The 14,943-nt window shown below is 36.2% G+C and overlaps 1 protein-coding gene and 1 long non-coding RNA gene across 4 annotated transcripts in view; both read right to left on the bottom strand.

Moving 5' to 3' along the window:
* Positions 1–14,943, bottom strand: part of LOC103500710 (midasin) — a 40,195-nt gene that overhangs the window by 22,663 nt on the left and 2,589 nt on the right. For all 3 annotated transcript variants that reach the window (XM_051091811.1, XM_008464112.3, XM_051091808.1), the window contains exons 4-33: positions 14,783–14,867; positions 12,795–13,054; positions 12,389–12,595; positions 12,011–12,180; positions 11,412–11,521; positions 11,203–11,322; positions 10,602–10,680; positions 9,788–9,910; positions 9,594–9,690; positions 9,424–9,520; positions 9,201–9,335; positions 9,001–9,057; positions 8,753–8,929; positions 8,522–8,647; positions 6,679–8,436; positions 6,254–6,321; positions 5,967–6,171; positions 5,770–5,868; positions 5,402–5,698; positions 4,237–4,430; positions 4,102–4,156; positions 3,705–3,855; positions 2,758–2,831; positions 1,333–1,480; positions 1,112–1,210; positions 926–1,026; positions 745–834; positions 606–671; positions 356–520; positions 57–264 (exon numbers count right to left, since the gene is read on the bottom strand). In XM_051091811.1, the coding sequence (XP_050947768.1) occupies positions 57–264; positions 356–520; positions 606–671; positions 745–834; positions 926–1,026; positions 1,112–1,210; positions 1,333–1,480; positions 2,758–2,831; positions 3,705–3,855; positions 4,102–4,156; positions 4,237–4,430; positions 5,402–5,698; positions 5,770–5,868; positions 5,967–6,171; positions 6,254–6,321; positions 6,679–8,436; positions 8,522–8,647; positions 8,753–8,929; positions 9,001–9,057; positions 9,201–9,335; positions 9,424–9,520; positions 9,594–9,690; positions 9,788–9,910; positions 10,602–10,680; positions 11,203–11,322; positions 11,412–11,521; positions 12,011–12,180; positions 12,389–12,595; positions 12,795–13,054; positions 14,783–14,867 (5,621 nt within the window). The remainder of the gene's footprint in view (positions 1–56; positions 265–355; positions 521–605; positions 672–744; positions 835–925; positions 1,027–1,111; positions 1,211–1,332; positions 1,481–2,757; positions 2,832–3,704; positions 3,856–4,101; positions 4,157–4,236; positions 4,431–5,401; positions 5,699–5,769; positions 5,869–5,966; positions 6,172–6,253; positions 6,322–6,678; positions 8,437–8,521; positions 8,648–8,752; positions 8,930–9,000; positions 9,058–9,200; positions 9,336–9,423; positions 9,521–9,593; positions 9,691–9,787; positions 9,911–10,601; positions 10,681–11,202; positions 11,323–11,411; positions 11,522–12,010; positions 12,181–12,388; positions 12,596–12,794; positions 13,055–14,782; positions 14,868–14,943) is intronic.
* LOC127151739 (uncharacterized) lies at positions 2,953–3,651 on the bottom strand. The gene is made up of 2 exons (XR_007824901.1): positions 3,268–3,651; positions 2,953–3,171 (listed from the first exon to the last, which is right to left on the bottom strand). It is a non-coding gene; the product is annotated as an uncharacterized LOC127151739 (long non-coding RNA).

The following is a 14,943-nucleotide window of genomic DNA, read 5'->3' on the forward strand; positions in this document are numbered from 1 at the left end:
TAAGCACGAGTGGTTGCAAAGGAACCAATCAAGTCAAAACAAAGAGGATCTCAAACCTTCAATTATCTGACAAGATCGAAGAACATCGCGGAGGTTGAATTCCCAAGGTGACCCATCCTGAGCAAATTTTTTATGCAGCATAACTTCTTCATGCAACCTTTTATTAAACAAGATCAATTTTGATAGCAATGGCTTAGGGATTGATTCATAAAGTGAGCTACAAATGAAGAGGTAGTCGTCCTCAATCAACTCATCCAAATATACCTGAAATCAAATTGAAACTCAACTCCCAGCCTGATTTATATAAAAGTAGGAGTAAATAGTTCAAATCAGTAAAACTGTGCAGCAAAAATACCTTGGTGAACCGATTGAGGAACGACTTAGGAAGGCCTTTCCTTCCACCTCCTTGATATGAAGGATTCTGACATGCAAAAACTCTAAAGGATGGTGGACATTTAAAAGTAAGTGCCAACTCAGGAATAAACACCTCCGCTCGATGGTCTAATATGGCATTCAATCCCTAAAAGAAAAGTTACATTCATTACATATCTAATATGAGGAAGAAAGTCAACTGCATAAAAAATTATTGGATCTTCAAACCCTACCTCTAAAACGGATTGTGGAGCAAGATTCAGTTCATCTAGCAAAACCCAACACCCTTCCTTCAGAGCCTGCAGAAAGATGGGGAAAAAGTTATATACTAAACTTCACGACATTGTTATTTCCAATACAAGAGACTCTAACCTGCAACAAGATTCCATCAGACCATGCAAATTTTATTCCCTCATCACTTTCAACCGGTAAATCAGACCCAAGCAAATCCATCATATCAGTCTGTATCACAAAGATAGAGCATTATTTAGGTATAAGCCAAATGATAGACGGAATAAAAATGAGCAAAGATAGATACGTGGAAAATTATTACCTGCTCAGACAAATTTATGCGTACAACCTTATGTCCAGAAAATTGTCCCAATGCCACAATCAAACTCGTTTTCCCAACACCTGGACTACCCTCTAGTAAAACTGAAAAGTACAATTCCGTTCGGCATGCTTAAGTATGAGAATTTCATAGAAGATGAAATTAAGAAATGAGTTTACTCAGACAAACCAGGTTTTGAAAGCTGCATAGCTCGTAGTACCCTTAATGCATTTTTGTATGTCGTTGGTGCCATGAACTCATATTTACCCGTGTCACCAAGCTGACAGCCTATAAATAAGGGCACCATTGCTTAAGTACTATGTGAAAAATGAATATTTCTACACTAAATAAAAAGAAAAAATCAGATTTTGGCTTCACTACCATCATTATGAACACAGTAAAATGTATACCTTTCTCAATAAAAAATGGATCAATACCAAAGAGGTTGCTGTCTTGCATATAATCGGTGTTTGAAAAATTAGAAACTGTTCTAAGCTCTCCCCAGCCATAACTTTGAAGTCTCACAAGTTTCGAGCATTCAAGTAAAGTGTCATCCAACTGCAAAACCAAATTCTGATTGTTAGAGCTGGGAAAAATCCACAGAGGAAGAAGAAACCTCTCATCAAACAAAAAGTATCAAAATTCAATTGACTTCATAAAATAAATAACTACAGAACTCCACATGAGAATGCACCCAGTGATTTTTTTCTTTTTCTATTTTCTTTTGATATCCGAGAGTGTCCGGACCAACTTACGAGCACCTCGACTAATCTCACAGGACAACCCACCCAACCCTACAACATTTGGGTGTCAAGGACACTCGTAGGAAATTAATTCCTAGGTAGGTGGCCTCCATGGATTGAACTCATGACCTCTTAAGTTAGATATTGAGACTATATCTCCTTCTTTACCACTAAACTAGGCCAATCCATGATGGTTGAGAATGCACCCAGTGTTCTAAAAGATGTTGCGGGTGCACACCGGCTCAAGCCACAGATTTGGTGATCACCTTAAAATGGCGAGGTTCACAAAATAAGCCATGTCTCATACGCATGTCTTCTGTCAGTATGTGAAGATCCAAGGCTCAAAGCAATAATATTTAAGATTTTTCCTTCTTTATTAACTAAAAAAAATCAAATTTACCAAGTCTAAATGAAAAGAGTTTGGTGTTTAGGGGTCCTTTTTTCATATTTCTACTTAAACTCTGTTTTCTCTTCTTTAAATAGCACTTTTATGTAGAGTGCGCCTCACAACAAAAAGCCCGTGTCTTTTTGGTGCCTTGAACATAAGCCCTAGAAGACTTACCTTGAGCTTTAAAAAACGCTGAATACACCATCTAAACCCAGAGATTATTTTATTTTATTGTAGAGTCGAAAAGATGTCATCAAAGGCTCACTAGGTCATTTCAACCAAATAGCCCAAATGACCACATGCTCTCGATTTCCAAACCTTCATCTTGAAGGAAAAAAAAACAAACAAACAAAAAACAAATGGAACTCATACCAAAGGACAATTGGGATATGACCTTTATATGTTATAAATAGTTGTAAACACCATTATTACATTTGGAGTCACTCTCCACAAACTTAAAGTTGGAGGGCAAACACCCCCTAAGAGTTCCACTGATGTAATGAAATGGTTCATATTGTTTCCTATCAAATAACTATTTTATTGTTCTTAAAGCAAACTAACCCTCTCATTTATATAATTATTTTATCAAACAATTATTTTATTGTTTTATAGCAATTAACTATCAAGAAAAAAGAACGTATAGAACAACCCCAGAGCAATTATACCGAAGTCATATAACATGAAGTTGACAGAAGATTGATAACCTTTAGTTTCTCTAAAAGAAATGAAAAGCATTTTTTCCGCAATTCTTCTGCATCTCTTTTTGACATACCAGTCCCTGAAAATAAATATAAGAAAATGAATTTCATTATAAAAGAAGAAAAAAAAGCCACACATCTGTAAACAAATGGCTAATAACATATAAGCAAGTACCATAAGCAACCAACATGAAGAAAGGACATGACAATAACACAATTCACGGGTTAAAAAGCACGTGGTCCAGTTTCTTTTAATTCCCAAGCAAGGAGGGAGAAGGTTTTCCATCCAACACATTTTTTTAATACAGCCACCGGACCATGGCCCATTGGCAGTTTATCACGCTCTAGCTGCGAGGTAGCAGTTCATCCACCAGACTTTGGTTCTTGACTCCTTAGAACTCAAGGAAACAAATGTACAACCTATATAACATATCCTGTTCAAGTAAGATCGTTTCCCATCCTAACACATTTGATAACCAAGCAACCAATACACCCATTAGTGAAGAAGGTTCTTACCAATTTTACACCTGAAGTCTCTTCCAACAATTTTTAACATTAGAACGTAACTTTTCCTTGAATTAACAGTGATTGCAAGAGAGAAAACACAGGCGAGATTCAAGAAATGATACTAAAAATTGAAGCAGACCAGCCTCAACCTCTCTGTTCAAGAGAACATTATAATATCATTCACTCGTTTGCCATCAGCTTAATAAAATATGTGTTCCCTAGGCTTCATGCTGCTTACTTCCCTATTTTTACTCTACTTGCTTCCGTTTTTCCATCCAATTCCGATTATTCTATCAAGCTTAGTCCCTTATTAAAGTTTTTGACTGTGTTTCTCCATCAATCATATTTGGCGATCCTAAACATAAGCATAAATCTTCTATAGAATATCATTAAAGAAATGCAAGGAACTTAGCAAGCAGATAAAGAAGTAACACTGCAGGATTTACCTAAACTTAAACCATCTAGAAGAATAAGGAATGCTCCATGAAGGAATGCATATTCAGGCCCTAGATTCCTCTCAGTTGAGTCAATAAAGGAAACCCAAGAGAGTAGATCTCTCACTGTGAGCATTCTCCCAGACTGAAGGTGATTGAACCACTGTAGTAGAAAAAGACAAACTATTAAATCGAAATAAATAACCCAAGCTGCAGAATTGACATAATAAAGAGGTGCTTTCTTAACTAGCTGGAGTATCAGAAACCATCTATTTCATTCATCAATGAAATGTTTCACCCAGACCGAAGGTGAGTGGTGTTTAATATTAATGGTAAACTACAAATACACTAAGAAAAAGCAACACATCCCTAAAAGAACAAATTTTGTTCATAAAGCAATGGAACATACCTCCCAAAAACTTAGCATTAGATCCACCAAATGTGTACCTCCAGGGTTGGAAATCCTGTAAGAAAATATACTTGTAAAATCCATGGAAGATTACAATAAAATTTGGGGCAATGGTAAAACATGTTGAAACCATACCTTGTCAGGGCAATACTCCTGAGCTCATCCAGCTCCCCAACAGGAGGAACCCATATCTCCGTAAACCGATTACGAAGTGCAGGAGATAGCTCCTTCTTGCCATAATCACCACCAGGATTCATTGTTGCAAAGAGAGAGAATTCAGGATGAGCAGTCACTGTTTCCAAAAATTCTCCTCCTTTCTCAGCCAAAGCCTACAAATTAAAACACAAAGTAAACAATAGTGCAAAATCCAAATCGAAATGGTAAGCATCATAATAGGTACAGCAATTACAAAGGAGCATGAATCTTAAACTCGTATATAGAGCAAAAAGGGTTTATTGAGGGAAGTGATTGCTAATTGCAGAAATATCCCAACCAGAATTGAATTTCACATCATCTGCCTATCACATTGTCAACTATGTAAAACAGTAAAGCTAACTGTCCTAATGTTAGTTAAAACTATGAATTAGCATTCAACTGTGTTTGCTTTTATCCCACGTGTGGAAGCAGAGAGGATGCAAAGAGGGGGAAATAACATTTATACTGTGAACGAAGATATAAGATAAAATAAAAACGAAACCAATACAGAGAAAATAACAAATTAATGGGTCAGAAAATAAACCAATAACGAAAACAAAGCATAAATGATATCGAGAACTTTTTAAAATGAAGAGAAACTCTTTAAACATTTTCCAAACAAGTCCTAAGACCTTTCAAAGCCAGAAGCATCAGTAGTCCTACAATTCCTTCCCTAAGTTTCCCACCAATGTTTAAAGTGTAATAGTTTCTTTCAATATCTAAGATAAAAACTACAGTAGCATATCCACAACTCACTAGCTTTCCCTATAAAAACGACAGCCCATTAATAGATTTGAAGAAAAAATTTAGCTATTTTATCAAGCCGCTGAAGTATATTTGAAAGCAAGCTTTTAAAAAAGAAAAGAGAATAACAGGCACAAGCAAATATATTTGCATGATATGTGCAAGTCAATTGCAGACAAGAACCCTAAAAGGATATTTCTTTTATTACCGAATAAAAACCTGTTTCACAATACAAGCTAGAAGAACGGAAAAACTATTAAAATCCAGCAACTTCTTGTATGAGACAAAAATATGAGGGTTTAAAAAAAATTAAGCCCAAAATGGCAAAACAGGTAATCATAGAATAGGTTAGTAATATTACCAGCTTTCTTTCCGGTTCCAACACGCTGTTAATTCTTTCAAGCACACTATCATCAGCAAGAGAAATTTCATCTATAAGAAACATATCACCATCTCTCATTGCTTGCACCAGAGGCCCATCCTGCCAGGTGAAAATTGTCTGCCACTGTTTATACAACTCTGTAAGCTTTGTTTTAATATGCTCAATCTCCTTTATGCATAGACTATGGCAATTACCCCTGCCTTCTCTGAGAATTTTCATGATCCGGTCCATCGAATCAAGGGTTAAGGAAGTTTGACCTATATCAGAAGAAATAGACTAGAAATGCAAAATTATTAGATAACCTTCACATAAACCAGAAGTATTAAAAAAGGCAAAAAAGAACTTACAATCCCAAGGTTGTACTTTGCTATCTTCAATATTAACTCGTGAACTTCTTTTTCATATTGTGATGTAAGCTTTGATCTCTCTCTATTCGGATAAAACCCCTAGCACAGTTCATAGTTATTAGATTAAGGAACGGTGAAAATTCGTAACATTTAACTCACATAGGCTGAAGTAGAAAGCATTAGAATAGATAACACACCCCAATGAAGTCTGACGTCTCCGTGTATTGATGGCAATTCAAAATGTGTAATTTTTTTTTCATGTGAGCACTCAAAAGTTGACAAATGGTAGTCTTCCCACCCCCAGTTTCACCAACCAAGAGAACAGGTTCACGGTTTCTGGCATTTCTATAGCATCTTTCCACAAGAAACCATAATCTTTGCATACTCTTGGTCAAGGTAATACTGCAATTAAAGATAAAAGTCAGGAAAATGGCTCATCCAAGCTACTAGAACAAAGTGGGAAACAGGGTATTTGAGCACTTACTTTGGAAGAATTCTTGAAATTACCGCACCATCACTCATCCTAAATGAAAACTCCCCTCCATTAGGGTCCTGGAACAAAATTGTGGATACCCATCGTTGAATGTAAGTTTTCAGTAATCAAATGAACAAACACATCATAGCATAACATCTGACTATCCACTGCATTTTTATGATATACTATTAATTATTATTCATTTTGGTTGGTCACCACAAGACCTTCATGCTCTCCAAAATGTCTATTAATCATACATCAATTATCAAAACCACCAAACCGATACAAGTGCCAACAAGAATAAGCAAGGAGGAAGGAGCTTCCTATTACAAAAACATAGTCTTAGTTCCTTTCTAACAAGTAAATATAGTATTTAGCCGAGAGGGATCCATTTTATTGAAAAATTATACTAGATACACAAACGAGAAAAGTACCTGCTTATACAAGTCATCGATCACAAGTTTAACTCGGAGATTTCTCTCCAAAACATCTCGTACTACTGATTTCTCATCCAGATCGCGTAATCGCTCTGCTAAAAGATAATAACCATCTCTAGCTAAATCTTCATACGAACATCCAAATTCCTTAAAACGATATGCCCAACGAAACAAATCCCGTGGTGTTATAAATCCGTGCTTTCCAGAAAATACTTTACTACGTTGCCTGAATAACTGCAATTCCTTCATCACATCTACCATTTTTTTAGCATAGTTTTGGGGGATTTCACACCTTTTCTCTACTATTGTGCTCAACTCGTCTTCTGGAATTTCATCCACATGGATCTCCACAAAACGATTGCGAAAAGCCCGAGAAAGCATTTTACGACCGCCATAGAAAGTGGGAGGGTTTTGGGTGGCAAAGAGCATAAAATCTGGATGTGCCTGTATAGTTTCCCTAAGTTCAGGTACAAAAAGTTCCCTATTGTCATCAAGTAGCCTATTCAATGCTTCAAGAACATCAGATGGAGCCAAGTTAAGTTCATCGAGAACTATCCAGTAACCATTCCTTACAGCCTTAACTAGCATACCTTCTTGAAACACAAGATTGCCCGAAGAATCAGTTAGGTAAGAACCTAGATATTCCTGCAAATCCGTGTGCTCATGATTATTGATCCTTACAAATTCATGGCCCGTAAGTGCAGCAAGGTACTTAACTAAACTAGTTTTCCCACTCGAAGTGGGTCCTTGCAGAAGAACAGGATAGCGTTTAATCAGCACAGCACGTGCCAAGTTCCTAAGATGCTCCTTGACACTCTTAGTCAATACGTAATTCTCAGAAAGCTCGGGACGGATTTCCTTTTTTGGGGATAAGTAAGCATCAAAAGATAGGTAAGGAGGTAACTTTCCCCCCAACAAATGTGATAAAATCAACTGATTCACTATCTGTGAACTTGGATTATCCAACATAGTCAAGAAAAACATGCAAAAACCGTCATATAGTGCTCTGAGAAAGCCAAAACGCCTTTCAGCTTTTCTAGTGTATTCCAGAGCACGGTAAAGTGACCGTAAACTATATTGTGGCTTCTGGTTAGCACCATCTTGTAGCCTCTCTTCTGAACCCTTTTTTACTGCTTTATAGAAATATACAATTCGATTTACTAGTTCCCGATTAGATTGACAGTCATCCATGAATTGATTAACAAATAAAGCCAAATCTTCATCATCTAGAACATCATCCACAAAGAACTCTGTAAATCTACTCCTAAGAGAGACAGGCAAATCACGCTTTCCAGCATCGGTTGCAGGATTCATACAGGCAAATATTCGAAAATTTGGATGTCGGGATATGTACGTGACATCACCTCTTTCAGCCAAACAGAGTGAGCTAGTATCCCCTTCAAGAACTCCAATGACTCTCTGCAAAGTCTCAGGCGGTGCCAAATTAATCTCATCAAGTAAAATCCATTCTCCATTTCTAAGTGCAGTAACAAAAGCTCCTTCAACAAATGAAAAAACCATTCCAGACGATGCATCAATCTGTACATTTGCAGCATCAAGCTTCAAAGAAAAATCTTCCCAAGCTTTAATCGAATCTTCAACAATTGGCTTCTTCCGTTTTTTATCAGAACTAGCTCGCCCCACTTCAACTGACTTCTTGAAAAATTTAACACCTTTCTCAAACCCAGCTAGTAGCATTTTCCAATTCTTATCTCCAAAATACTTCTGCAAATGAGCTAAAAATTCGACATTGACCTGAATTTTAAAATGGAACAAGTTAATTAGGATTACAATATAAGACTCGCAACCACAAAAGGAGAGAATTAATAATTATGTATACCTTAAGAGAGAATGTTTTTGAAAAGAGATCCTCAAACTCCTTATAAAGGGAAAAGCATATAAACCGTGCATCAATAGGTTTAAAACCACCTAACAAATCTGCGACGTCACTTTGCTGGCTCAAATTCTGAAACAACACAGTAATAACTCAAAAATTTAACTACTGTAGAAGTTAACAAATGGAAAAAGAATATTAGAAAAAGAAAGAAAGAAAGATAAAGAAGCATTTTACCAAAACAGTAAAATTATGACCAATCCTTCTTGCCAAGCTCTGGACAAGCGTAGTCTTCCCCGTACCAGTTTCACCAACCAGAAGAACAGGTTCATTATACTTAATAGAACAAGCTATCCTCTCAAGCATGTGCAAAGAACTACGAATCTCAACAAAAGGCTGCACTACATGTTTCGACTGCAAAGCAGACATAAAAATAAGCAGAGAACATAACATATAAGAGAAAAAACTAAATAAATAGACTTAACAGTTGGTTCAACTCGTTGAATATCAACTCGGCCAACTCTTAACTCTGTGATTGAATCCTGCAATATATTTGCAAAAAACAAAAAACAGAACAAAGTATATGTCATTCTAAAGGTAAAGATGAAAGCAATGCAATAAACCAAATAAAAGCTCCTCCAACATAAGCAAAAAGAGATGCATGAAACATTAAAATGCGTGTCACCTGAATTGCAGGTTTATATTGTGGGTACAGTGTCCCAGGTACTGAAGCATCTCCTAACCATAACTTAGCTATTTCCTTCATAATAGTCAACCGGTTCTCCGGCGAAGTTGAGAAAGCAGCAAATATATCAATTGCCTAGAATCAATTCACAAGTTAACTGATTTTCTATGGCAACGCAACTTTTATAAGAATAAAAAGCTAGCATAGATAAGAAGCATCAAACCTCCTGATAAATGGACTGGCATTGATAAGCTGAAAAACCATCGCCCATAAAACTGAAACCTAAACCTACAATGCGTTTGCACCACTTAAGAAGATCCCTGTCATGAAGCATTACAACCAATTAAATCCAGATAACACCAAGCACCACACAGAAAAGATCCAAAAAAGTACCTCAATGAGAACCGGTTTGGATAACTAACAGAGGCAGATTCTTCGCAGCGGAATCCTAGAAGTTGTTGGGTACAAGAATTCACCTTTTCCAAGGTTTCTACAAAACAAAAGAGAAAAAGAACTGATAAACCACATATAACTCATAGGCAATGAAAGGCAAAGTTAAGAAAGCCTTGTACAAAATTATAACACACCAACTAGTTTTGAAGCAATAGACTCAAGAATTGGATACTGAGTTTTAACTATACTCTGCATGTCCACGTTGTTTGGAGGTCCAATCATCACTTTCCTCCAAAGCATACCGATTGTACCTCCACCTGCCACCAAATAAAAAAGACAGAACAATCACTTCTTAAGAACTTTTTCAATCAACAAAATGATGCAAATAAAATATGCAAAACCTTAATAAAAAAGACTGTGAATCTATTTATCAAAGAGAGCAAAGAAAAGGAAGGGGTGGAAGGAGGAACAGAGGGTAGCTAAATTTTGTCGACAAATTACTTGAAATATAACATAGGCTATATAGTAAAGGCATGTCCATGATACATAACTCCACATATAAAGACTCCTAACCTCTCTACTTTTCAAAAAACGTGTGCACATGTGTCTGTGTGAGAGAGAGAGAGAGACAAAACAGAGAATTGAAACCCAAAGAATTCAGAGACATGGTCGGAGGAGAAACTGGTACCGATGGTAATTGTTCAAGCATTGCAACCACGACCCATAATCAGATACAGTGCTCTAACACTGAACTTAATAACATCAAGAGTCCTACAGTTACTGTAATAATTTTTGGGCTTAAGTGTGAAGCAATGCATTAGTGCAATGAATATTTTAATTTTAGAAACACATGCACACAAAGTATTGGAACTCCAAACAATGTTCTAAATGTTTCATATCAAATGCAAGTAGTTGAGTGTTCACAAATGGATAAAATATTTACACAGCAAAAATTGCAGAAATAAATTTGACAAGGACATCAAAATTAAGCTATATTAGTTAACAAACCTTCTTTATTGCGAAATTGATCAAGCCTAAAGGCCGATATGGTAGCAAAAAGCCTAAAATTTTCAGCCACTCTTACTTCCTGCAAATGCACCCTAAACTTTTCAAGACAAGGAAGAAACGTAGGATAAAAAAGAAAAAGCAGCATAGAGGTGGAAATAGAAAAATAAATAAATAAATAACAATAAACCCCTAAAGACCCCACATAACTTGGAGGCCTTTTTTTATGAGAAACAAATAATCGAAACCAACGAGAAACAGATAATTTTGTAAGTTCAAAAGGCCTCCAAACTTAATGATCTAAATCAATCCAACTATATCCAAGGATCTCAAAGACAATCGTGTAAAATTTACCCATTCACGAAAATACAAAAGAACAGAAATGAGAACAACATTAAGGACTGCAATAATATTGCCAGCATGAATATCAAACTCAATGTAAAAAAGAAAAAGAAAATACCTCCCCACCCACACCCAGTTGAAAATAAAAATAAGAACATTAAGGACTGCAATCATATTTTGCTTTTGGGTAAAAAAAACATTCCATTGATAATACTAGTCCGCATGAATGTTGAAATCAATGGAGAAAAGAAAAATAAAATACCTCCCCACGCCCAGTTGAAAATGTGTTTCCACCTTCTAGTAATGGTAATAAAATGGACTGCACATCAGATGGTGCTTTGTCTACATCCTCAAAAACAACCCAGAGCCCGTTCTGAACAGCCTGAAAAACAAAAAATTGACAGAATAGTTGAAATGATAAACATATACGAAAGCAGAATGAATATGTCTTCATATGATAACTAAACGCACCTGTGTAAGTGAACCAGGCTGCCATCTGAACTCACCAGGACGTTCAGCACAAACATAACTTCCAATCAACATCTTACCGTCAATTTGATCATCCATGTGGATAAAAAGAACTGAAGAGGGGGGGGGGGGGTGTCAGGACCTCAGAGGAAAGAAGTAAGATGGGTGGAAAAATAAATAAAGTGGGGAGCAAAATAATCAGTCAAATCTCAAACAAATCAAGAATCAAGAAAGTTTTAAATTAAAAATTGACAACCTAAAGCTATTTACGGCCCATAAATCCTGATGTAAACAGAAATCTAAAGTGACTAAGAAATTCAACCAGCTCCAACTTATGAGTTCAAAAAGCAAATGCTCAATAAAGGTTTAGACGGTAAAGGGAATCAATGTGTGAACCAGTTTTGACATCAATACAAAACTAAGAGAAGTTACCAAAAAACTATGAGTAGGATAAGAAAAGGTTACCATAAAATATACGAAAAAGATAAAGAATATGCAGATGCAAACATATAAACTTGAACAAAATTGTCAACAGACACAAAGCAGGAGATGTGAAGCTTATAAAGAGATCATGCCTACTGAACCATAAAAACAAATACTACCTTGGTTATGGCTGTCGCTGGCTATCTTATTTATGAGAGCAGATTTCCCAGCTCCAGGGGGGCCATACAAAAGAACTGGCCACTTTTGACTTAGTGCCAACATAATCATCTCATAACCTTTCTTTATAGATGATGTCATAAAAAATGAATTTTCAGCCTTCAGACTGCCCCTGTGTGAAGTAAATTATTGTCTCAAATATAAAGAAGGAAACAAAGAAAAGGAATCCCCAAATTATCGCTAATGAGAAAATACAGGATCGAAATAATGCAAACTCTTCTTCTGTTCTTGACAACAGAGAGAAAACAAAACAGTTTACTTTTTAAAAAAAATGAAACAGAACTTAATAAGTAGGCTAAATTGAAGTGTCATAGCGCTACCATGTAGCAAGTCGTTGACTTCTAATTGGTCGTTCAATCTCATCATGATTCCAGAGAATGGCAGGACCACAGAAGCTAGAATTGGCAAGCAGGCAGTTTTCTGAGTCAAAATCAGTTTTCATGCCTTGAGAAACCGATTCCTTCACAAATAACTCAGCATAGGAGCCAGCCTTCTCCATGGATACATCCTGACAGAATTCTTCCCATCTGCAAAAAAGATTATTGAAATGAGCGGATTTCATTGAGAAAAAGAGAAAGATTACTGGGCACACAAAAAACCAAGCCCCAAAAGACAGGGGACCCCCACTACAGGAAGGGGGCCCAGCTACTGCAAATGAAAAGGGCAGCATGAAGTATAGAAGTAATTTTTGTTATATTACAGAAATCAGCAAGGTTAAAAGCAAACCGCAATAAGCAAGCTAATGTTTCTTCAGACCCAGACAACAAATTTGTGGTTGCTTCATAACCCAATTTAAGCAAAATTGATAGTATCTGTATCCCACACCATCTTATGTCAGGTAAAAGTAAAAATTTCGCATGATCAAGGTCAATGTTTGGTAGCTGCTTCATAAAGTCCAAGAAACATGACCAATCCCATAGTTGAGTAAAAGTTTCAGGCTCCACCAGTAGGAGGCGATAAGACAACCGAACAGCAAGCAATCCACCCTATATAAGGAAAAATCAACAGGTGACTTATGTTCTTGAAAGATATAGTAGTACGCTTTAGTATGACTTACATTCTTGGAGAAAAACGAATAGCCAGGCAGAGAAATTAAGGATTATTGGATTGAAGTCTTGTTGATACATATAAATATATACATAAGAAACAGGACTTATAGACGAAAAGAAAATGAGAGTGCACCTTATAGGTAGAGGGATAGAAAAGAAAATCCCATCTAAAAAAGCAATTACAAGTTAATTAAAAAAACACCAAGATTACAGGGTGCAATGTAAATGACCACAATATAAATGAAGTCTTTCTGTTTCTTTGGTAGAATTATTTGGTTTTATCCCGTCCAAGTAAGCCGTAATAAACTCTAGCCACACAACTCCAAAAGTTTGAGTTAATGTTCTAATAAAATCCATCAACTTAAGAGTTCATATTCGCTCAATCAGTGTTGGTAACATCCCTGCATATGTCCATTCTATCTTTAAAATCCCTAACAAAGTAGCTAAAGGGTGGGAATGAATATTAGAGAGTTTCTGTTGGAGGGGAAATAGAAAGAGGAAACACAGTTACTCCACCTTCGGAGGCTGGCACCTTGGTCATTGGTAATGAGACTTCGTTAGCAAAGAGGATTCAAGACACCCTGCAGAAGGTGAACCCCTTTAGTATATTAATTCGAGAAAGTATGAGAAAGACTCTACCTGCTAGTTAACTGGACGGGATTGTTATTATGACAATCACAAAATCACCCAGGAGTGATCGCTCTTCAAAATGGCTTGCAAGGGTATCTGGTGAAATTATGGCAGCACAAATGGCCGATAAGGTCTTAAAATATTTTTCTTTATGGCATGCCAAATATTATGCATATGTTCGACTGCTGAATTCATGAGGCCAGAGAATGGAACCTTTGCTTTACAAATTCAAATGAGGGAGAGAGAGAAAGAGAGAGGAAAGGGCATGTTTGCCCCAAATATTGCAAATTCATTCCAAATGCTTCAAGGTATAATTCTTTGAACTTGTAGAATTCTGATCAATTATAATAAATCATTATCCTATAGAAGCGGATAAAATCTGAATTGCAGAAGACAAAGGAGAAGCTACAAGTTGTTGAAGAATTAAAAACTCCATCATTTATTGGTAGGCCTGTTTTTGAAATCTCAATCTCAGTTTCTATGGTTAAATGCAGTTAAAGTTACTCTTGCGGAGATTTAGTTTGAAAGAATCAGCATGTTTTACAAGAAAAGTCTCTTCTTTGGTTTGAGGTTTGATCGGTTTGAGTTCCCCTAGTTAAAGCCTCCTCTTGGTGCTCTTTCTCCAAATCGTTTGCAGAATTCTCTATTCAAGATTTGTGTTTAATTTGGGATGACTTTGTTTTCCTTGCTTTGTTCATATGTACTATAGTAATTTCCTTCTCTTCTTATTTTTTGTCTTTGTATTTTGAGCATTAGCCTCTTTTCATAAAATAAATGAAAAGTTGCAATCCATTTTAAAAAAAAAATAATAAATCACGATTCTTAAACTCACAGCCTTGTTCCTTTGACCATAATACGGAGAAAAGTTGCAAGCTTTTAAGGTGCTCTTGACAGGGATGGAAACTGTTCATTTTTTCTTTCTTCTCATGAAAACCAACTCATTAAGAAATATGCTAATCGTATTCAGAATGCAAGACAAATAAGCTCAATACAAATCTTCTATAAAACGCACAGGCATGCATTCAGAATAGATACCTTGTCATAAACCTCAGAAGTTGTTCCTTTGACCACAATGCGGTGAAAAGGGCATGGAGCAAACTTGAAATAATCTAAAATAGTCCTGTGCAAAAAGAAAATAACATATATTACAGGGTATATTGACCATGGAAAACATGAACGCAAACATAAAACTAAAC

The sequence above is a fragment of the Cucumis melo genome, chromosome 1 (genome assembly GCF_025177605.1).
Source record: "Cucumis melo cultivar AY chromosome 1, USDA_Cmelo_AY_1.0, whole genome shotgun sequence".
Lineage (NCBI taxonomy): Eukaryota > Viridiplantae > Streptophyta > Magnoliopsida > Cucurbitales > Cucurbitaceae > Cucumis > Cucumis melo.